The sequence below is a fragment of the Neolamprologus multifasciatus genome, chromosome 15 (assembly GCF_963576455.1).
Source record: "Neolamprologus multifasciatus chromosome 15, fNeoMul1.2, whole genome shotgun sequence".
NCBI classification, from domain to species: Eukaryota; Metazoa; Chordata; class Actinopteri; order Cichliformes; family Cichlidae; genus Neolamprologus; species Neolamprologus multifasciatus.
Window position 1 is genome coordinate 36,880,663 of NC_140453.1, and position 23,994 is coordinate 36,904,656.

The window sequence follows — 23,994 nt, forward strand, 5'->3', positions numbered from 1 at the left end:
TTTGTCCTGGACTTTGGCCAGCTGGTCACAGGAAGAGTCACCTTTTTAGATCCATTTAAAAATCATTTAAAACCACTGAAAACTTGTCCTCTGGAGAAGAGCAGAGAATGTTGAAACAGTTTAATGAGTTTCTAGAACCAAGAACAGTACAGCACAGCAAAAACCAAGCAAACCTGGGGTGTACAGCCCTGGTGTTGCACAAGCAGCAGACAAAGACAGACAATGACAAAGACAAGGCGTAACAGAAAGATATAGAGAGAAGGGATATTTTGGCATCTTTCGGACACATTTATGGTTAGAGGTAATTCCGATTGCAACTTATTTATGGCCAGCAGAATATTTTTGTAGCCAAAATCAATTACTTGTTACTAATGAATTAATAACTTACGACCACATAGTGTTGGTTAACTATTGCAGTTTTATGGTCACTGCAGAGCAATAGGTCATAAGACTTGATGCATAGTGTTAGCATGAACCATTAATCTTCGAGAGCAATTAATCTGACTATAAATCATAATATATCCATTCAACATATATAATATAGAGATAGAGTATATAACATAAAATATAGATACAACTTAAGTCAGTTACACATGGTGACACAGATGATATTCCACCCTGTTACCTAAACACGCACACAAAAACATCTTACTGCATTATTTACCAGTTTAACAAAATAAATTGGATCACATCAAAAAATACCTGCCTGTCTGCACTCTATATGGATGTCTTCATCTTTCTACACTCCTTCCAAGCCAATGGATTGTAAAATATTACTACCTACATAGTTAGTTAAATATCTACTACTACCACAAGATGGCAGTAATGTAAAGGATGGATGCAAACATGCCAGGAGCTTTTTAGTTTATGTCAGTTTTTACATGCTTGTCCTGAAGAAGTGCCACTGATTTAACTAAAAAATGTAGATAAGGCACAATGTACACATTGCACAATATAAAAACCAAAAGCTTAACATATTAATTCCCTACAAATGCTGTTGCAGCCGTCTTTGTCTGACCCTCTGCACTGCAGAGAGACCAGGCACTGTGGAACCATTCATAAGAAGAAAGGTAAACTGCGTGGAACCGCCCCTTATGTTTCCATCCCTCCACACAACTTCAAAGCCTATCAGCTGTACACGCTGTACCGAGCAAAAGATGGCAAGATAATGCAGGTAAGTGAATAGACTATCATCACTGAGGGTGCCAATTTGGCACAAGTAAGGTGCTGTTAAATAACAACCAGGCTAGGTAGACACTGAGAAAAGCAAATAATTATTCTTCAGACAGTAAATGCCAGTATCTTGTATCTAGCTTGGTTACTGGTAATTACTAAAATAGTTCTAACGATAGTATTTAACCTCCTAAGACCTAAGAGATATTTCGGCATATTGAGGCCTGATAAATGCAAAAACAAAGAATTACCAGATTTTTTTTTTACCTTATTTTTGTTTTTAAGAAAAATGAGAGCCACAAATGAGAATATTCATTTAAAATTTTGATACAACAGTAGCAGTATAATGTCCTCGTAAGTGGATATCAGGCCCATGTAGAGCAAATTTGAGTATTTTGGTCTAAATAACCCAAAATGTGATGTCCACATATGTGGACGGCAGGTCCTAGGAGGTTAAGTCTAGGATCCAGGTACATCACAAGATGCTGTGTTTTGCCCCTTGAAATTCTTTACAAAGCTTGTTTGTAGGTCTCTGTTACTTCATTTGTATCCTCAGCAACTGAAAAGCATGTACTGTTAGGTTAGGATGTTGTGACCGAGTTGGCCATTGCAGAATATCAATTTTTTGCTTCGAGAAGCTATTGGTTTGCTTTTGTAGTATGCTTTGGATAGTTGTTCATTCGCACTATGAAGTCTGTGTGATCATTTACACCACATGGCTTAATCTGAGCGGAGAGTATAGTTTTGTACATTTCATCAGCAGCCAGTTTGTTCTTGGCTGTAACGAGTGGTTTGCACCTTGTTGTAAATCCTCTGTATTTACATTCATGGACATGTCTCTGATATCTCCTTGAGTGTGTTCTTGACTTGGCTAGTCAAGTTTCTATTAATCAAGAAAAAAAAAGTGATTGTCCATTTTTGTGGGCTTACAGGCTTTTTGTTGCTGCTGAGCTGGCTATTAAATTCCTTCTTTTTAAGAATGTACCATGTTGTTGATGTTGCCATTCCATTTTTAATAACTATAGTATGTATTAACATGTTGAAGTTTGTATGGATATATCTTGGAAATATGACCTAGTGTCTCAATGATTTTACCTGTATGAATAAAGGTGAAATAAAAAAATAAAATTCCTAAAGTTTTTTTTCTATCCTTCAGACAGGTTTATTTTGTTTTTTAAGACCTCTAACTAAACCACTACATTGGACACTGATGTGCCACCCCATACCCTGCCACCCACTGGTCATTAAATGTTACTATGATGTGTTTCATTGTAATTATTGTTATTTAACCCTGTCATGCATGAATTATCACAACCTCAATCAGGATTTTCTTCTTAAGTATTTTTATTCTTCCTTTCATACCAACAGATAAATAAAAATACTTAAGAAAAATATCCTAATTGAGATTGACATAACTTATGGATGAACGGGTTAGTAGTGTGTATTAAATCTTGTAATAAAATAATTAAGAGACACTTATACCACAGTGACCAGAGCAAATAATGAAGATTTAAAGAAAATGTCCATTTGTTTGTGGTAGCAATGCTTCTTGGCATTAAATCCTCTCTGTTGCTCAGTCCACAAATGCATTTTCCTTACAAATGTGACATCATTTAAGAGGAAATGAAAACGCTTTCCCATTGTATGATTTTTGCTAAGAAACGTACTGCAGCAAAATACACAAATCCACAAAACTCATATTTCACTTTTTTCTGCTGGAATTTCCTTAATTTCCTCTTGTAACATTACACAAACCAAAGATTATTATCACACTGTTCATAAACTTCTGGATTTTGTCCATTTTCTGTGGCATGCCTATGGTGGAGGTCTGAAGAAAATTGTGAATTCTGCTTTTGATTCATGCAAGGAGCTTCAGTCTACTACTCTACTACTTTCCTCTGGTGTATTTTTCTATTTATAATAACCCTGGGTCTATGCTGAGTGTGCGCAGCTGATGGGCGCTGTGTAAAACGCCTGAATGTGGTAATGTGCTACATTCTACAGGTAACCCTCCACCTCTGCCCTTCAACCTACCTGTAGACTGTAGAATGTAATGATGGGCTAAAACATAATGGCCCTTCATGTTTAATGTGACCATTGAGGCATATCAGGCAACAGTACCAAGCACTCACTATTTATCTGTTTTAAAGGTAAAGAGTTAATTACATCACATGTGAGTGCTCAGAATGTTTTCATTTTTTAACCTAATGAACATCCTTGTTTCTGTCATTTTTCCACTACAATACCTTAATGATTTAAATATGGATTGCTGGTTTGTGTTACAGGCTCCTCTGAATGGCTGCCGCTGTGAGCCTCTCATAAATAAACTGGAAAACCAGCTGGAAGCTACCAAGGAGGAAATGAAAACTGAGATCCACGTCATTCAAGACCAACTGAACACCAAGATGGGCCAGCTCGACCGCAAGAACAAACACCAGGTAGCATATACAGTTGCTCATTGCAACTGATCCACAGAAGAAAGTAAGCACTCACATAACATTAACTGCAGTTGGTGCTATTCACCAGGTTAACAGCATTTCAGAGGCCTCCCTACCTCTCAACTCTGCCGCCCTATTTTTTCCCTTCCTTCATGAGCGGTCTTTCTGTGTGGAGTTTGTGTGGGTTCTCTCTTCTTCTCATAAGTGAGGTTAATGGATGATTCTAAATTGCCCATAGGTGTAAATGTGAGTGTGAATGTTTGTCTGTCTCTATGTGTCAGACTGGCGATCTGTCCAGGGTGTACGCGTACACCCTAGGCATGACTGAGGCCATTTCTGATAAGGTCTCATGAGGTGTAGATAGATCAACTGAACGACCAGATTCATTCCTTTAGGACTAAGGCTTTTTAGATACTGTTCATCTACCGTCTAGGTTTTTTTTTAGGCCTGACTTTTGGCTTCATCTTTTGGTTTCCACTTTTCCAAGTTTTCTTACATTTTCAAAGACGTACTGCACACCAAGTCATGATATGCCAAGTTTTCTGCTAACGAGTCTTTGGGAATCCCCTTGTTGACAGATTGTTGAAATGGAAGCAAGTTACAGTGCATCCAAAAAAAGTATTTACAGCACATCACTTGTTCCATATATTAAAATCTTACAGCCTAATTCCATAATGGATTAACTTCATTTTCACTTTCACCTCATTCTAGATACAATACCCCATAATGACAAAGTGAAAATAAAAGTGAAAAATTCCTTGAAAATGTATACAAATCCAAAATATACCACACACATAAGTATAGAAACATTCACGGACTTTGCTACTCAAAATTTGAGCTCAGGTGAATCCTGTTTCTACCGATCATCTGTCAGATGTTTCTACAACTTGGAGTCCTGCTGTTGTAATTTGGCTAGGCTATTGTAATTCATTGTTATAATTATTATCAGGCTGTCCTACTCCCGGAAAAGCCTTCAGTTGATTCAGAATGCCACATAGAGAGAGAAACATCTTCCTTCTCTCTTCCCAACGGTCAAGATGGCCGCCCCTCCATGAGCCTGGTTCTGCTGGAGGTTTCTTCCTGTTAAAAGGGAATTTTTCCTTCCCGCTGTCGCCAAAGTGCTTGCTCATAGGGGGTCATATGATTGTTGCGGGTTCTCTGTCTGTTTGTTTTTTTATTGCAGGGTTTACCTTACAACGTAAAGCTCACTGAGGGAACTGTTCTTCTGATTTGGTGCTATACAAATAAAATTGAATTGAATTGCAAAGATGGGAAAATAGCTGTGCACTGATGCTCCCCATCCAACCCGATGGTGTCACGGTCCTGGGTCAGTGACCCAGTGTTTTGAGTTTCTTGTGCCTCTGAGTTTTTTGTATTATGTTCTTAGTTCTCTTTGTTGTCCCAGCTTATTCTTTAGTGTAGTGTCTTTGTTTGGTTTTCTTGTATTCTGTTTAGCTCTCTGAGTATTTAGTAGCTGCCCTCTGTGTCTCTTTGTTGTTGGTATTGTCTGTGTTTCTTAGTTGCTCTGTATCCCCTAGTCTAGTTTGCATCTTCCTGTTTTACTTTGAAGGTCTGTGTCTCATGTGAGTGTATCCTACTTTGCTCCCTGTCTCGTCAGTTCTGATTTCTCCCAGCTGTGCTCTCCTTCTGTGTCTCATTCCCCTCGTTACTTCCCAGTGTATTGAAACCCTGTGTTTCTCTGAGTCAGTGTCGCGTCGTCCCTCTTGATGTGTGGATCTCCCTGTGTCTCCCCGTGAGTCTTAGTTTGTTATTTCCCTGTGAGTTTTAGTTTATGTTTTTTCCTGCCAGCAAATAAAGCTGTGATTTTGAGTTCATCCCCTGAGTCTGAGTCCTGCATTTTGGGTCCTACTCCTGCTTGCCACACTGCACTCCTTGACAGATGGTGCTTGGGAGGTTCTGCAAGAGGAAACTGTCCAAAAATAGGTGTACCAAGTTTGTAGCGTCATACTCAAGACTTAAGGCTGTAATTGCTGCCAAAGATGCTTCACTAAAATAACAAGGCTACATATACATGTTATATATAAATTTATATATAAATTTTTTATTTTTAATAAACTTACAAGAATTTCTAGCAAACTTTTTTTTTACAGTTTGTCATTATAAGGTATTATGTCTAGAATTTTGATGTGAAAAATTAATGTCAATTTGACAAAATGTTGAACAAGTGAAGCGCTGTGAATACTTTCCGGATGCACCTTAGTTACTCCTATTAGTGTGAGTAATTATTTTTATGTGTTATGTGTGTGTGTTGTCTGCAGAAGGAGCAAAAGTAGAGAATTTACTTATCTAAGTAGAAGTAAAGAGGTTGAAAGCTACTCCAGTAAGATTGAAGTACTGAAGCAACTTTTTTACTCAAGTCAAAGTGAAAAAGTGCAGGCTCTGGAATGTACTCCAAGTAAGAAAGTAAAAAGTAGCTCCTTGAAGGACAATTCTACCAACTATTTTTGTACAAAGGTAACTGAACCTTGTGCTATATTCATATAATAATAAAATAATATTAGTACATGACAATAAAAAAATCAGAATGGGCTTTAGTTACAAGGAAGGAAATGATTTCTCTTTTGGCACATAAACATGGTGTGGTAAGAGGATGCATGTGGTCAGACTGAAAAACACACAAACAGGGAAGAGTGGATTGGTACAAAACAAAATATGGACAGATGGTAATGAACAGATTACACCATCGTGCAATAAAGAGAATGTATGTTCGATCACAAAATAGCCGATCAATTAGTTTCACCAAGTTTGTTTCTACACGAGTCATTTTGTAGAGGGTATGGCAGCATTGACAGTTTGTCTTAAAACAATAACTGTAATGTGCACATTTTGGCTTTTTCTCAAAATAGTATTATGACTGTTTTCTTGAAATAAAATTACAACTTTATTCTCAACTTTTTTTCTTAATGTGGCCCTAATAAACCTTTGTAAAACTGTGACAGAACAGAATAAACAGAACAAGAATGTCTGTCTATTCTTGGGTTTTTAGTGAAGCCTAAACTTGAATGAATTTGTAGAATGAAGGTGAATAAAGCTCTGCCTTTAGCCTGTGTGACAGCAGGGTTTGAATGCAGACATGCAGTAAAATGATAGGAAGCACAGTAGATAAATCCTTTATATTTTTAACGGTGTCAGCCCTGTTTTCACGTTGCTGTCTGTGATTAGATCTGGGCTCTTGACAAGATGACAGTGGAGAGAGCGTCAGCAGAGAGAAGCAGCTGTCTGAAGAGGATCGAGCAACGGGCCCTGCAGGAACGACGTGAAGCAGAAAAGAGACAGGTAACACTGTCAGGATACCTGACTGTGGAACTCTGACTGCTCTGTGTATGAAACCATGACAGAATGATGTTTGTTGTGTGTGAAGTTTGTTCATGAAGAAAAAGGAAATTTAACATTTGACCTTTTACTGTAATCTCCAGATCAAACAAAGGTGATAGAAAATGTTAACTGGGGTCTGCATAACATTAGGACACAACAAGCTATCGAAATTGGGCATCATCATTGAGTGCTGTGATAAAGTGTTTGCCCCCATCCTAATTTCCTATTTCTTTGTATGTTTGTCATACTTAAATGTTTTAGATTAACAAAAAATGTAAATATTAAGCAAAGATAACACAAGACACACAAAATGCAGTTTCTAAATGAAGGTGTTTATAATTAAGAAAATAAATTAACTGTGGTGTATCACATCTTTGGAATGCTGAGTTCAATTTCTCTAGTCACACCCAGGCCTAATTACTGCCACGCCTGTTCGGAATCACTTAAATAGGACCTGCCTGACAAAGGGAAGTAGACCAAAAGATCCTCAAAAAAACAAACTAAAAACCAGCAACAAACAACTTAAACAATCACAAAGAAAGAACAATACAGTATCCACACCTGAACCAAAGAGTAAAACAGTGAAATGTGGATTATTAAATATTAGGTCTCTCTCCTCCAAGTCTCTGTTAGTACATGACTTAATAATTGATCAACAAATTGATTTACTCTGCCTTACAGAAACCTGGTTGCAGCAGGATGATTATGTTAGTTTAAATGAATCAACACCCCCGAGTCATTCTAACTACCAGAAATCTCAAAGCACAGGTCGAGGGGGCGGTGTGGCAGCAATTTTTCACACCAGTCTATTAATTAATGAAAGACCAAGACAGACTTTTAATTCATTTGAAAGCCTGATGCTTAACATTATCCACCCCAGCTGTGAAACTCAGAAACCAGTCTTACTTGTTATCATCTATCGTCCACCTGGGCCTTACACAGAGTTTCTGTCTGATTTCTCAGACTTTATATCTAATTTAGTTCTGAGCTCAGATAAAATAATTATTGTGGGTGATTTTAACATCCATGTTGATGCTAAAAATGACAGCCTCAACATGGCATTTAATCTGTTGTTAGACTCAATTGGTTTCTCTCAAAATGTAAAAGAACCCACCCACCACTTTAATCACACTCTAGATCTTGTTTTAACATATGGCATAGAAACTGAACATTTAACAGTGTTTCCTGAAAACCCTCTCCTGTCTGATCATTTCTTGATAACATTTACATTTACAATAATTGATTACGCAGCAGTGGAGAGTGGACTTTATCAAAGTAGATGTCTTTCTGAAAGCGCTGTAACTAAGTTTAAGAATATAATCCAGCCACTGTTATCATCGTCAATGCCCTGTACCAACATAGAGCAGAGCAGCTATCTGAACGCTACCCCAACAGAGGTCGATTATCTTGTTAATAATTTCACCTCCTCACTACGTACGACTCTGGATACTGTAGCTCCAGTGAAAACTAAGGTCTCTAATCAGAAGTACCTGACCCCGTGGTATAATTCTCAAACACGTACCCTAAAGCAGATGACTCGTAATCTGGAGAGGAAATGGCGTGTCACAAATTTAGAGGATCATCATTTAGCCTGGAGAAATAGTTTGTTGCTTTATAAGAAAGCCCTCCGCAAAGCCAGAACAGCTTACTACTCATCACTGATTGAAGAAAATAAGAACAACCCCAGGTTTCTCTTCAGCACTGTAGCCAGGCTGACAAAAAGTCAGAGCTCTGTTGAGCCAACCATCCCTTTAACGTTAACTAGTGATGACTTCATGAACTTCTTCACAAATAAAATTTTTATCATTAGAGAAAAAATTACCAATAATCATCCCACAGATGTAATATTATCTACAGCTACTCTTAGTACCATTGATGTTAAGTTAGACTCTTTTTCTCCAATCGATCTTTCTGAGTTAACTTCAATAATTACTTCCTCCAAACCATCAACGTGTCTTTTAGACCCCATTCCTACAAAACTGCTCAAAGAAGTCCTGCCATTGATTAATTCTTCGATCTTATATATGATCAACCTATCTCTAATAATCGGCTATGTACCACAGGCCTTCAAGGTGGCTGCAGTTAAACCTTTACTCAAAAAGCCATCTCTAGACCCAGCAGTCTTAGCTAATTATAGGCCAATCTCCAACCTTCCTTTCATATCAAAAATCCTTGAAAGAGTAGTTGTCAAACAGCTAACAGATCATCTGCAGAGGAATGGTTTATTTGAAGAGTTTCAGTCAGCTTTCAGAGCTCATCACAGCACAGAAACAGCTTTAGTGAAGGTTACAAATGATCTTCTTATGGCCTCTGACAGTGGATTCATCTCTGTGCTTGTCCTTCTTGACCTTAGTGCAGCATTCGATACTGTTGACCATAATATCCTATTAGAGCGATTAGAACATGCTGTAGGTATTACAGGTATTGCACTGCAGTGATTTGTATCATATCTATCTAATAGACTCCAATTTGTGCATGTAAATGGAGAGTCCTCTTCACACACTGAGGTTAATTATGGAGTTCCACAGGGTTCGGTGCTAGGACCAATTCTGTTTACATTATACATGCTTCCCCTAGGCAGCATCATTAGAAGACATAGCATACATTTTCACTGCTATGCAGATGACACCCAGCTCTATCTGTCCATGAAGCCAGATAACACACACCAATTAGTTAAACTGCAGGAATGTCTTAAAGACATAAAGACCTGGATGGCCACTAACTTTCTGCTTCTTAACTCAGATAAAACTGAGGTCATTGTACTCGGCGCTGAAAAGCTTAGAAATATGGTATCTAACCAGATTCTTACTCTGGATGGCATTACCTTGGCCTCCAGTAACACTGTGAGGAACCTTGGAGTCATTTTTGACCAGGATATGTCCTTCAACGCACATATTAAACAAATATGTAAGACTGCGTTCTTCCATTTGCGCAACATCTCTAAAATTAGAAATATCCTGTCTCAGAGTGACGCTGAAAAACTAGTTCATGCATTTATTACTTCCAGGCTGGACTACTGCAATTCATTATTATCAGGATGTCCAAAAAACTCACTGAAAAGCCTTCAGCTAATCCAAAATGCTGCAGCAAGAGTACTGACAGGGACTAGAAAGAGAGAGCATATTTCTCCTGTTTTGGCTTCCCTTCATTGGCTTCCTGTTAAATCCAGAATTGAATTCAAAATCCTGCTCCTCACATACAAGGTCTTAAATAATCAGGCCCCATCTTATCTTAATGACCTTGTAGTACCATATCACCCTATTAGAGCACTTCGCTCCCGCTCTGCAGGCCTACTTGTTGTTCCTAGAGTATTTAAAAGTAGAATGGGAGGGAGAGCCTTCAGTTTTCAGGCCCCTCTTCTGTGGAACCAGCTTCCAGTTTGGATTCAGGAGACAGACACTATCTCTACTTTTAAGATTAGGCTTAAAACTTTCCTTTTTGCTAAAGCATATAGTTAGGGCTGGACCAGGTGACCCTGAATCCTCCCTTAGTTGTGCTGCAATAGATGTAGGCTGCCGGGGGATTCCCATGATGCATTGAGTTTTTCCTTTCCAGTCACCTTTCTCGCTCACTATGTATTAACAGACCTCTCTGTATTGAATCATATCTGTTATTAACCTCTGTCTCTCTTCCACAGCATGTCTTTTATCCTGTCTTCCTTCTCTCACCCCAACCAGTCGCAGCAGATGGCCGCCCCTCCCTGAGCCTGGTTCTGCCGGAGGTTTCTTCCTGTTAAAAGGGAGTTTTTCCTTCCCACTGTCGCCAAAGTGCTTGCTCTGTCGCCAAAGTGCTTGCTCATAGGGGGTCATATGATTGTTGGGTTTTTCTCTGTACCTATGAAGCGCCTTGAGGCGACTTTTGTTGTGATTTGGCGCTATATAAATAAAATTGAATTGAATTGAATTGAATTCAAAAGCCAGACATCATCCTGCGATCCAAGGAAATTCAGGAAAAAATGGCAAACAAAGTAATTGAGATCTTTCAGTCCGGAAAGGTTATAGCAGCAACAACTCATCCAACAGGTCTCAAAAGACTCCAGAATAACATCTAAAGATTGCAGGCCTCACTTGCCTCAGTTAAGGTCAGTGTTCATGACTCCACCATAAGAAAGAGACTGAGCAAAAATGGCCTGTATGGCAGGCTAAGAGTTCCAAGACGAAAACCACTGCTGAGCAAAAAGAAAATAAAGGTTCATTTCAGTTTTGCCAGAAAACATCTTGATGATCCCCAAGACTTTTGGGAAAATACTCTGTGGACGGACGAGATAAAAGCTGAACCTTTTGGAAGGTGTGTGTCCCATTACAGCTGACGTAAAAGTAACACAGTATTTCAGAAAAGGAGTACCAGCAGTAAACATATTGGTGTTAGTGTGGTGGTCTGGGGCTGTTTTGCTGCCTCAGGACTGGGAAGTCTTGCTGAGGTGAATGGAACCAGGAATTCTGCTGTATACCAAAAGCTCTGAAGGAGAATATATGGCCATCTAACCCTAACCCTATTCTACACCACTGTATAGAGGGGATTTTATTGTAGTTAAGGACCGTACAATAATACAGAGAAAACTGCAACAATCAGATGGACAAATGCTCGGTGACAGTGCCCTTCAGCAAAACCAGGCTGAGGGAGGGGCATTCATCTGCTGTGACTAATTGAGGGTGAGAAGAGGACAAAAGACATGCTGTGCAAGAAAGCCAGAGAATAATACCTAATTATTACGTGTAAACACACAGGTAAGTGAAGAAGCACCCAGTGCATCATGGGAAACTGTAGCAGCCTAGACCTATTGCAGCATAACTAAGGGAGGATTCAAGGTCACCTGATCCAGCCCCAACTTTATGCTTTCCTCAAAAAGGAAACTTTAAACCTATTGTTAGGCTTCCACAAAAGAGGGGCTCTGCCTCCCATTCTTTTAAATATCCTAGATACCCCAAGTAAACCAGGGAGTGGGAGTGAAGTGCTCTATTGGTATGTTTCACAGGGTAACCCATGCCCTCATGGCAATTGTTATAGTTTTATTACATCTAGCCAACAAAATAGAATAGTTGTTTTAATTGTGAATGTGAAGCTATTGGTGCTGTGGTCCATTCCTTTAAGTCATAAGTATGTGAAGTAGAATACATGTTACGGTAATTTTTCTAAGCATTTCTTAAGTCGTCATGATTTTCATACTAATAATTACACAGTGGGCCCAAACATTGAATTGAATTGAATTGAATTGAAATAACAGTATTGCAAATGCTCACAATTATAGATCACATTCTATGAACCTATAAACTGGATGTGGATGCTGTTGAAGGCAGAGGAATATCTTGCCGTGTAATTACAATAGCACATTCCACCCAGAGTCATTTCACTGCCTCATTCGCACTCAGCTGGCTGTGGAACTCCAGAACATTAAACTAGTTAGATGTTCTCGATATGTTACGTATAAAATTTCCTCAACTGCATCATGTTCACGCGAGCTGAATCTGGAGAAGGTCTATCCAAAGAGATTCCAGGGCTTCTCTTATAGCTTGATGCTGTACAAAGAGGCACTGTAATATTAATAGGGTGCAATTCTGTCTGGTCTCTACTTCTTTTAGTAATATATGCTTCAGTACGTCTATTGACTCCTGCAGCTAGCATTATCATTCTTTTTCTGTACTGCTGGTCCACAGTATGCTGAAGTGCCCGTATATCTGCAAGCAGGGGGACCTGATCAGTTGATCTGTGCACAATTAATTAAACTGAACTGTACACAACTTTTCAATCTCAGCAGGTGATCTTATACGGGACTAATGTGCTGCATCAGGTGGATGTCAGGATATAATGATGAATAGATGAACTCCATTAAAGATTACATCATTGTTTTCTTTTAATCTACTTTTAGGACAGTGTATGCACTAAATGAATGGGAGCTGATCTAATGAGCTCTTCTGTCATTAATAGAACTCTTGTGTGTGGTTCATTGTGTCCCCTAAGCAGGCAGCTCTGGCCAGTGAGCTGAAGAGCTGGTGCCTGTCCAAACTGCAGAACATGGAGGGCCGTGTCACAGGAGAGCCCAGCAGCACCAAGTTACAGCACTCCTCTACTGTGGCCGAAGCTAATGTAGCACCCTTCGCTGTGGTGCCCATTGGACAAGGGGGCAGCTCCCAGTGCCTTGAGCACCACAGTGACCCTCCACTCCTGGAGTTCAGCCGGGAAGAGTCCAGTGTGGCAGAGGGTGGCACAGCCAGTCACTACTTTGTTGTTCATGTGGAGAGCTCTCCAGGTAACAAATCAGCATAAACAAAGATGCTTTGTTTTGTTAAAAAAAAAAAGAAAGAAGAAGAAGCTTCAAATCAAATTTAAAACAGTGACCCTGTAAATTAATAAAATGAATCCAATGAAACCTCATTTTCCTGTTCTGAGCTAATAGGAGTGATAACTGGTGTGGTCTTCTGCTGTAGTTCAGCTGCTTCAAGGTTCCACATGTTATGTGTACACTGTTCAGTAATGCTCTTCTGAATACCTTGCTTGTAATGAGTTACTGTTTCAGGAACTCAGTTTGCCCATTCTCAACCAGGCATTTGTGCCTAGAGAACTGCTCACAAAATAGTTTTCCACATTTTTCTGTGTATGGTTGTGTGGGAAAATCCCAGTAACCCAGCAGTTTCTGAAAAATTCAGAACAGCTGGTCATCAAAGTCTCTTGATAATGTCTAAATGCTGTGGCCAGTGATATGCAAAAGAAAACAGCAAGTATCTTCAGTATACATAAACAAATAATAAAAAATGAACAATTATATAATTCCTACCCATTCCCACCCAAATTTGGCATCAGTTCTGGAATCTGAAAAAACAGGAATTCTATACAGCATTTATAGGTCTATTCACGCCATGAAAATAACACAGAGAAAATGCTACATACTATTTGTGACTGCAGATTTGCATTGCATGCTAATTATCAGGCTGCCTAGTGGGTTCTATTCTAATCTTATTTATACAGCAACAGACAGGCCTCGGGGGTCTGTACCTTTGCATTGTAAGGTACAGACCCTAGAATAATACAGAGAAAACCCCCAATCAGACACTCGCTCATGAGTAAGCAGGATGAAAATCTTCGGAAGAACCAGGCTCGGGGAACGCCAACAGGATTAAAAAAAACACACACATACATGTAATTTTTAGGGCCAAATACAGTTTTATCTGAATTTAGAAGCACAGCAGGGTACCGTGAAGTTTAATGTTGGCTGAACCTCTTGTGAATTGTACAGATGGTGATAAGGATCAGAATACAGAGGATGACTCTCCCGCAGCAGCCAAGAACCCCCCATCATCTGTTCAGGTAGTTCGGCCAAAGGAGCGCTCTGTGACCTCTGCTGACACCAAGAGGAAGAACCAGGAGCTGAATGATGTGGACATAATGAGGAGTGGGGCCAGGAGCCAAAGATCCAGCAGCTTCTCTCCAGCCACAGAGCGGCGCTGCAGCAGCAGAAATGACATAGGGATCAGAGAGAAGGAAGGACACTGTGCTACAGGGAAGCACCAGAAGAAATATTTTCAGGGTAGGACTAAATTGAGAGGGGACATAAAGGTCAGGCCTCTAGAGGTCTTTGGAGGCCAGCCTACGTTTACTCAGGAGAGGGACAACATGCATGCCATTGAGGTGACCCAGTATTTCTTTGAGACGGTCACGACTCAGATGGAGCGCTGGTATGAGAGGAAGGTGCAGGAGGCTCAATGGCAGGCAGATCAGAAGGCTCAGACAGAGAAAGATGCTCTGATTAATAGGATTGCCTACCTGGAGGATGAGCTACGTATGCTGAGAATGCATCGGGACGAGGACTGTTAAGATACAATCCATTTGCTGGAGAAAAACACTGCTGAGATCTGTCCAGCATTGACCAAACATCATATAAATGTGATTCCTCTTGAGGACCACTATACAAAACTGCAGAACCTCAGAACCACAGTCTTAGAGCAAAGTGCTCCATTGGGATGGTGTGGTAGTATGAAGTTTTTAAGATAAGATGCAGCCTGATTGTAGAAGACTTTGTGAGGCAAAGGGTTTTAAATTTGATTCTGGATTTGCCAATGAAGCCAATGAATGGCCAGTACAGAAGAAATATGCTCTCTCCTTCTAGTTCCTGTCTGAAGTTTTTTCGGACACCCTGATAATAATGAATTGCAGTAGTCCAGCCTAAATGTAATACATGCATGAACTAGTTTTTCAGCTTCGTTCTGAGACAGGATGTTTCTAATTTTGGATATTGTGTAAATAGAAGAAAACAATCCTACATGTATGTTTAATTGTGGTGGAGGTGTGGTCCCTGGCTCAGCTGCAGGGGAGGGGTGGCGCAGTGAGTTCAAGGGGCAGTGCCAGGCAGGTGAGTGGACAGGTAGTCGTGTGGCACTGATGAGCTCTCTACTGTTGTCAGTGATGCTGGAGTGGAGAGGAGGAAAGGCTTTAGAAGTGTGCGCAACGCCGGGAGAGAGCTGTAGTGAGAAGTGTGTGTGCCAAACCTTAAAAGTACACTGCTGTGTGTCGAGAAGTAAAAAGAAACTTTCCGTACACTGTTTGTGTGGGTCCGGTCATTGTACAGTGGTGCCGAAACCCAGTCGGAGTATGTCCGAGCCTCAGGACGCGCCACAGGCGCAGCCACTCCAAATCCTGGCTCAGATGCTAGCAGAGATGGCGACCGTGAGCCGTGATCAGGCGGGCGCACAACAGAAGCAGATGGAGCAGATGTGGGAATAGCTGGACCGGCAGATGCGGGACCTGGAGCCGCTGGTTGCAGTTGCTGCGCCGTGGGGCATTGTTGGAGGCAGAATGGATGGAAGTGAGATGTGTTCATGGTGATATTCACAAGTATCCTATTGTGCCACTGATATTAAAATACAAGGACAAAACACATAGGATTAAGGGTGCGGTTTGCTCGTGCCTGTCGCACCCCCTAATTCTGGGTATGAATTGGCCAGTCTAATAAACTGTTGTGGCAGTATGCAGGGATGCGATTACAACCATTAATAGCCTCACTAGAAGGTCCCGCCAGCTTGGGAGGTTCACTTTATGGGAGATTTTCCACTGGAGCAGTCTCGTGATAACATCCTAGGCTCAGCTTTCCACCAAGTGATAGAAATTGATTGTCACGTGGTACGCCCTGAAGCCGTGCAGACCTCCCGACTATGTGTTATTAAAAGATTTATCGAGTGAGTCATGACACTCACGAGAGGAGGAAAGGCTTTAGAAGGTGTGCGCAACGCCAGGAGACACCTGCAGTGAGAATCGTGTGTGCCAAACCTTACAGTACACTGCTGTGTCGAGAAATAAAAAGAAACGTTTCGTACGCTGTGTGTCTGGGTCCAGTCCTTCTACATTAATGTACGCTTTGAAGGACATATCCTGTTCAAAAAGTATTCCTTAAAGTGTTACTGGAGGCCAAGGTAGTGTCATCCAGAGTAGCCATCTGGTTAGAGACCATATTTTGACGATTTTTTTATAACCTCAGTTTTCTCTGAATTTAGAAGCAGAAAATTCGAGGTCATCCGGGTCGCTTTGTCTTTAAGACATTCCTGCAGTTTAACTAATAAGTGTGTGTTATCTGGCTTCATCGGTATATAAAGTTGGGTGTCATCTGCATAAAAGTGAAAATGTATACTTTGCTTTCTAATAATACTGCCTAACGGAACCCTGTAGAACTCCATAACTAACGAGAGCAGTACCTTTAATACCTACAGCATGCTCTAATCACTGTAATAAAACATTATGGTCAACAGTATTGAGTAAGATAAAGGTCTGTAAATTTCTCTTACTTTACTCACATTTCACAGAATGTATTTTTAGTAATAAGTCTGATATGAATTATTGTGGGGATTTCATTTTTATGTACTGTTCTTTTAATACACTGTAATTGCACACAGGGGGAGCAGTCAGGCTTCTGCACTGTGGATAGTGGAGGCTTTAACTAGCTGTGGAATCAAACAGTTTTCTTACCGTGTCGGGCAGTGTACAGGGACATTCAGGCTGATTCCTGTGAATTCAAGACTGTGGACACATATGTTTTCAGAGGGTTTTCCCAGCAGATGATCTAGTGGATTTTTAGTGTCTCCTCTCTCTGTTCCTCTTCCCCTCTGTTTTTCTTTCCTTCTCTTTTTCACAGTTTCTCTTGTCTTTCTCTTTCCTATCCCCGGTTCTGTTGTTCCATTTGTAATAACTTAAAAGTAAAATAAACTAGACAAAGTTGCATTTCCTGCGAAAATGCAGTGTGAATGCCGTGTAGTGGAATCTGAAAACAGCAGAAGGAGAACTCAGCTGAAAACACTGTGTAGAAGCTGAACTCTGCTCAAGGATGGAAGACGTGCAGCAAGCACCTCAGGTAGGATTCGAACCAGCACCAACTAGTCTCAAGGCAGCTGCTTATCTCACTGAGCCAATCTTGTTCTCTAGTGACTGAAAAGATATGAAACTGAAAATTGTCCTGAAAAGAATAGAATAGAATAGAATAATCCTTTAATTGTCCCACAAGGCGAAATTTGGTTGTAACAGCAGCCAGAAAGACACATGTACAAACAAACAGGACACAGAACAGAAACATAAAATTTTTTCTTACATATTTACATTAAGGACAATGGTTACTATAAACAGAGTACTGTACAGTTATTAAATTAAATAAAAATAACTACAGATATAGCAGGCATAGCAGGTTGTAGTGCGAATCGGTTAATTAACTTATTGCAGTTACAGCGCAGATGTAAACATCTATGTTTGTTGGGAGCAGTTCTAATTGTACAGTCTGACAGCTGCAGGGAGGAAGGACCTGCGGAAACGCTCCTTCATGCATCTAGGATGCAGCAGTCTGTCACTGAAGGAGCTCTGCAGTTCAGCAACATCTACATGCATGGGGTGGGAGACTCTGTCCATCAGAGATGTTATTTTGGCCAGAGTCTGTCTCCCACCACCTGCACTGGGTCCAGGGTGCATCCCAGAACAGAGCTGGGCTTTCCTGATGAGTTTATCCAACCTCTTCCTCTCAGCTGCCGATAAACTGCTGCTCCAACATACAACACTGTAAAAAATGACCTCAGCCGCCTCAGCAGGTAGAGTCTGCTCTGACCCTTCCTGTAAAGAGCATCAGTGTTGTGGTTCCAGTCCAGTTTATTATTCAGGTGAACACCCAGGTACCTATAAGAATCCACTATCTCAATGTCCACTCCCTGGATGTTCACCGGTGTCAGTGTGGTGGGTCTGCGTCTCCGGAAGTCCACCACCAACTCCTTGGTTTTCCCGGCGTTGATCAGCAGGTGGTTCTGCTGACACCAGTCATCAAAGTCCAGAGTCCACTGTCTGTACTCTGAGTCGTCCTCACCTGTGATGAGGCCGACTATGGCAGAGTCGTCAGAGAACTTCTGTAGGTGGCAGCGTGGGGAGTTGATGGAGAAGTCTGCAGTGTAGAGGGTGAAGAGGAACGGTGCCAGCACAGTTCCCTGTGGGGCCCCCGTACTGCAGACCAGTGTATCAGAGACACAGCCCTGTGACCTCACATACTGTGGAGGTTCTGTGAGGTAGTCCAGTATCCACTGGGACATGTGGTGGTCCACTCCTGATAGCTCCAGCTTGTCTCTTAGAAGTCGTGGCTGGATGGCGTTAAAAGCACTGAAGAAATCAAAGAACATGATCCTCACAGTGCTTCCAGGCTTCTCCAGGTGAGTCAGAGCTCAGTGCAGGAGGTAGATGATGGCGTCCTCCACCCCAATGCCAGGCTGGTAAGCAAACTGTAGCAGATCCAATGAAGACCTCACCAGGGGGCGCAGATTTTTTAGAACCAACCTCTCGAGGGTCTTCATCAGGGCTACCGGCCTGTAGCTGCTGAGGTCCTTGGGATGGGAGGTCTTTGGTACTGGTACCACACAGGAGGTCTTCCACAGCTGTGGTACTTTCCCCAGTGACAGGCTCAGGTTGAACAGATAACCTAGGATGCCACATAGTTCATCTGCGCAGCATCTCAGGAGCCTGGAGCTGACGCCATCTGGACCTGCAGCCTTCCGCACCTTGATCTTGCGAAGCTCATTCCTCACTTGGAGGAAACAGAGCCTTCACTTGGGATGTGCCTATAATAAAACACTACAGCCTCCCCCACCTTTCAGCAGGCTGGGGAGGGGGTCAGAAACAAAGAAATGTCTTTGATCATACAGTTCGAACTAAGACTTACTAATTTAAGTACAAGAATGGCAACATTTAATAATTTGACTCTAACAGAAAGTCTGTTTATTTTCCCTTAAATGGGGCCGTGTTTGTAAGGAAAATGTATTCATGCGTTGAGCAGCAGAGGTGAGTATGTGGATTATGCCCATAAAAAATTGCCAGATCTTCTTTGCCAGTGCCAAACAGCTTATTCTGCTATTGACTCTTGTTTTTAGCTTCAGGTACCCCAGGTGCTTACAATCCAGTGCCTGATTGGTGCCTACTTAGTATCTCCTGTGATCATGGACCCTGATGCAGCGATCATATGCTCCAAGCATGCTACATTTAACTGATGTGGAAGTACCAAGGGCTCAGAGAAGAGCTCAAGAAGATGTGGAGGGTGAAGGTAACAGTGGTCCCAGTGGTAATCGGAGCACTAGGTGCAGTGACTCCCAAGCTAGGAGAGTGGCTCCAGGAAATCCTGGGACAACATCCGATTTTATTAGATAGCCTACAGAGTAACCGTTTAGCCAGGGATGTGTAATAAGGGTGGACTACTCTGTGGATATAATAATAATGCATTAATTAATTAATAAATTATACAGTTTGTATAATTTATATGTTTATTTATATAATCTACACACACACACACACACACACACGCAGTTACTTTAGCCTTCCCCACTACTCTGCCACCAACTTACCGTAAGTTTGACAGCTGCAACTATTCTGGTGCACGCAGCCCTATGGTGCTAACTACATTATATAATCAACATCACCAGAACTCTTACCATCAATAACACACACTGCAGTAATTAATATACTTACAGGTATCCGTACACACACTGGCAGTCCTGGACTTTCCTCACCACGATCCCAGCCTATATCTGCCATTTCCCACTTCAGTGGGCAGCTCTCTTATTCCAGCCATGGGGTGCCCAGCCCCAGCATTCCCAGTCTTGCACTCTTAATGACCGAAGGAGTGGAGCCATCACGGCGCATGCACTCAGAGCATGACTCATGACCAAAACATATAATATCCAGTAAGTAAGTTCAGCAGAGTCTATAGTGTCATTTACTGGTTATATCATTAAGGGCAATAAAAAGTTCTGTGTGATATGTTTGGTGGGTATTTATTTATTTCTGGGGGTTTTTATGTAATTAAAACATAAATACCACCCTCATGGGTATACAGTAAGCTTGAAGATCACATGACAGCAAGTTACTCTTTTAGTCTGACACAGTACTTCTTTCTTATCTTTTGCTTAGTTTGTCATTCAAATGATAAAGTGTTTCTGATCTAGATGGTAAGCATAATAAACATCAAATAAAAGTCATATATTTAAAGTCTATCATCAACCGTTTACGTGCTACAGTTCATCCTGGCTATTGTATAATATTATTTATTCAATTTTTAAAACATATATGAGCCTGAAGGTTTTCCTTTCGCTCTAGCTCATGTGAGAAAGAAACCTTTCACAGAACTCTGTGCTGTCCTATGAAAAACTAAGTACAACACCTGACTCGATACTTTGTCCAACAAAACAAACCACAAAATTCACATTGATGTAATTAACAAAGACAAGCGTCAGTAACAAGATAAAATAAACACTGACTAATGGTCAAATTTGCTAATAAAATAATGCTGACAACCTACTGACCACCTTTCATGTGTACTTTCAGTTATCTCCTAAAAGTAGGAAAAGTTGATTTCAATCAATAAGAGACCCTCTGAATGAACTGTGCTTTATTTTAGGTCCCCTTCAGATATGCGTTCAAAAAGGATAACATGCTAAATGAAATATAACTCTCCAAATGATGCTATAATTGACTCTTGCACACAGGATGTGGGGAAGAAAAGTATTTAAACTTCAGTTTCACATGGTTATTGCTACAAGATTGTAAAATATGATTTTGTGAGTTTGAAAACACATAACATTGTGTGCTAAAATCCTTCAATTCAGAGCCTGGAGACATGCTTACAGCTGAGTTTTACTAAAGACATTGCCCATATCAGGAAAGAGACTTCACTGATTATGTAATTTTCTGGCCCTCTTTCAATGTGACAAATCAAATACAGTCCACTCCCGGAGCTGCAGACATTTCACAACTCGGAAACCACAACTGAAATTTTTTTTGCTTCATTCATTTAATTAAGCACTTTGTATAAAATATGATCCACTTTCTTTGACTTCCATTACCTGCAGTATGTTATTATATGTAAACAAGGAAAGCTTTCCCCTTATAGACATAGAAGTACTCCTCATCATTTTATCACAGCTGTGGTAATGTAAGCCACAGCTGTGGGCCAAACAACATGCTAACATGTGAAAAGGAGAATCCACGTCTTCATATATAGAGTGCACGATGGTTCTAGTGTTCACAAACACAACATTTGTTGAGCTCTGTTCATGGCTGAGACAGTTTATCAAGTAAATATCTGCTTATGCTTCTTTATTTAACCCCTTAGGGGTGTTGTGTATTACAAGTCAACATCTGCAAGTACTGGAACTGCTCATTTTGTGCGTTAACACCAGGAGTGTGACGCGCACATGCATTTTCATTTGTGGATTTTTCCGAAAATGTAAATACATTTAAGCAAAATTTGTATGGAAACAATGATTGAAAGCATCAGCAGTGATGCTAGAAAACCTTAAACAGTTTAGGTTTTGTATGAACCTCCATATAAATGACGACATAAACACAGAGTGTAGAGGTAGTAACTATAAATGACACTGTTCTTTATGAGATCATATGAGGCATATGATGCTGTATGACACTGATTTTATTGAGTTTATTGTTTTTAATTCTAATTATCATTTTATACTTTTTTTATTTTGCGCTATTTGTGCTCATTTTATTATTATTTGTTTATTTATTTTGGGTAAATCTTTTTTTTAACTTATTCATGTATCATTTTTGGCATGCCAAGTGTACAAAAGTTTGTGTTCAGCTGTGTTGTTCTGAAAGTGCTATATAAATAAATTGCTTGCTTGCAAGCAAAAGAAAAAAAAGATGCATTTGTTTTTAAATTACACAGACTTATTTTGCAGTTGTGGGTAGTCAACTCCCAAAGACCCATTTTGAGCCATGATAAACCCTGAAAACTCAGCTGTGCACATTTTTATTGTCACCGTTTCCAACTAAAAAGCTTCCTCTTGCTTCTTTCTGGGGATAAAGCCAAACTATTGCACTGGTTCAGCAGTTTGAATCCAGTGTCCACACGAGAAGCTACTGGATATTGAAGGATTGCCTGTCCCTCATGGTTGAGCAGCATCCCGACTCTGAAAGCCAAACTAAACCAAACCAACCAAACCAAACTTTTTCCACTGCTTGGTGAGTAGTTGGCATCCTGCATGCAAACTGCAGGTGACCATGGCAATCTGATTGCAGCCAAAGCAATCACAATCAGTGTTGGTCAAGTTACTTGAAAAAAGTAATCAGTAACTAATTACTGATTATTCCCCCCCAAAGTAATCCTGTTACTTATTTTCAAAAGTAATTAGTTACTTAGTTACTTAAAAAAACATGATTTACAACCTGAATAGGTAATAAAGCAATAGATCTTTCAGCCCAATTGTACTTTTTCTGCATAATCCAGCATATAAAATGTAATCAAATGAAAAAGTCTCTTTTTAAAACTAGTTTTATTAGTTTTAATCTTTTAACTTTATGCATCAATCAAAAATTAAATTATAGGCAACATTTTCTGACTGGAAAAAATTTGTTTAAACCTATTTTCTGCACATTCCAGCACATAAAATAAAAATTGTTTTTTGTGTTACACTCAGTCTTTCAAATAAATGCATGTAAAACACAGCAGAAAATAAATAAAATCAAACACTCAGCGGTCCTGTTGCTCTATTTTCCCCTGCTTAACAGGAGTAGGACAGGCAGAGGTTTGCCCTGGTGCAGGTGTGCTGCATGTCAGTGGAAGAATCTTGGAGTTTCTCTGTGAATTTCACATCCCCGTGGTAGCGCACTCGGTGCTTGCTTGGAAGTTTAGGCGTTTTTCCGCTGTAAAAAGAAGTTTTCTTCCCACGCAGTGTACAGCAGATGCTAATGTTTTTGTCACTTTTTATGGAATCAAACTCAAAGTAAGGTCAGTACTTCCACGCTCTAAACGCTGCACACTCATACTCTTTCCCGCACTTGTTATATTATCCATTTTTGATCTGCACACAGCTGTTGCCACGAACGCCACACTCGCTTATGTCATTGTAATGAGACACTCGTGCAAACGAAATCACGGCGGATTAGTACCACAGTACCGCAGCGTGCTTACGGGAAAGTAACAGTAATCTAATTACCTTTTTGCAATAGTAATCCCTCACTTTACTCGTTACTTGAAAAAAGTAATCAGACTATGCGGTGTTGCCCATCTCTGGTCCACATACAGAAAGTATCATAGAAAGATTTAAGGTATCGTGCCACATTTGACCTCTGACCTCTTGTTCATGGTTAGTAAATTAAGAGTCAAAGTGAAAGACAAATTTGAAACTTTGTTACTTACTACTGTTGTTTGGAATAGATGGGAATATAGGGAATTATATATTTTTATTTAAAGACAGCATTGTCAAGAGAAAGAGAATGACCTGCCTAGTTAATAGGAAATTTACTTTACTATAATATATAATAAGCTCAAGTTATTCATGTACTTTATTATTAAACATTTAAACAATGAAATGAATGTTACACATGTAGTATATCTGCATATCTGTAAATGAAAAAGAATGTATAGTAAAGTGGATTTCATCAGGACAAAATAAAAGTCCTTGCTCTTGTTTTTATTTCAATACAAATTTCTTTAAGGAAAAACAAAGGAAATAAATAAATACAAAAAATCACACTGTTGCCCTTTAATTATTTTTAAAAACCTGACATCTGTGCAGACCACAACTAGACAGAT

The 23,994-nt window shown here is 40.1% G+C and overlaps 1 protein-coding gene and 1 long non-coding RNA gene across 6 annotated transcripts in view; one reads left to right on the forward strand and one right to left on the reverse strand.

Moving 5' to 3' along the window:
• ankrd6b (ankyrin repeat domain 6b) overlaps window positions 1–16,956 on the forward strand; it is a 64,901-nt gene extending 47,945 nt beyond the window's left edge. For 2 of the 5 annotated variants that reach the window (XM_085132789.1, XM_085132787.1), the window contains 5 exons: window positions 1,004–1,174; window positions 3,459–3,611; window positions 6,795–6,908; window positions 12,906–13,194; window positions 14,179–16,956. In XM_085132789.1, the coding sequence (XP_084988915.1) occupies window positions 1,004–1,174; window positions 3,459–3,611; window positions 6,795–6,908; window positions 12,906–13,194; window positions 14,179–14,756 (1,305 nt within the window). In that variant the 3' untranslated portion in view covers window positions 14,757–16,956. The remainder of the gene's footprint in view (window positions 1–1,003; window positions 1,175–3,458; window positions 3,612–6,794; window positions 6,909–12,905; window positions 13,195–14,178) is intronic. The other 3 variants (XM_085132791.1, XM_085132788.1, XR_014869339.1) reach the window with 2 other exon arrangements.
• Window positions 6,161–12,908, reverse strand: LOC146502689 (uncharacterized). The gene is made up of 2 exons (XR_014869340.1): window positions 10,870–12,908; window positions 6,161–7,447 (listed from the first exon to the last, which is right to left on the reverse strand). It is a non-coding gene; the product is annotated as an uncharacterized LOC146502689 (long non-coding RNA).
• Window positions 16,957–23,994: the final 7,038 nt, after the last annotated feature.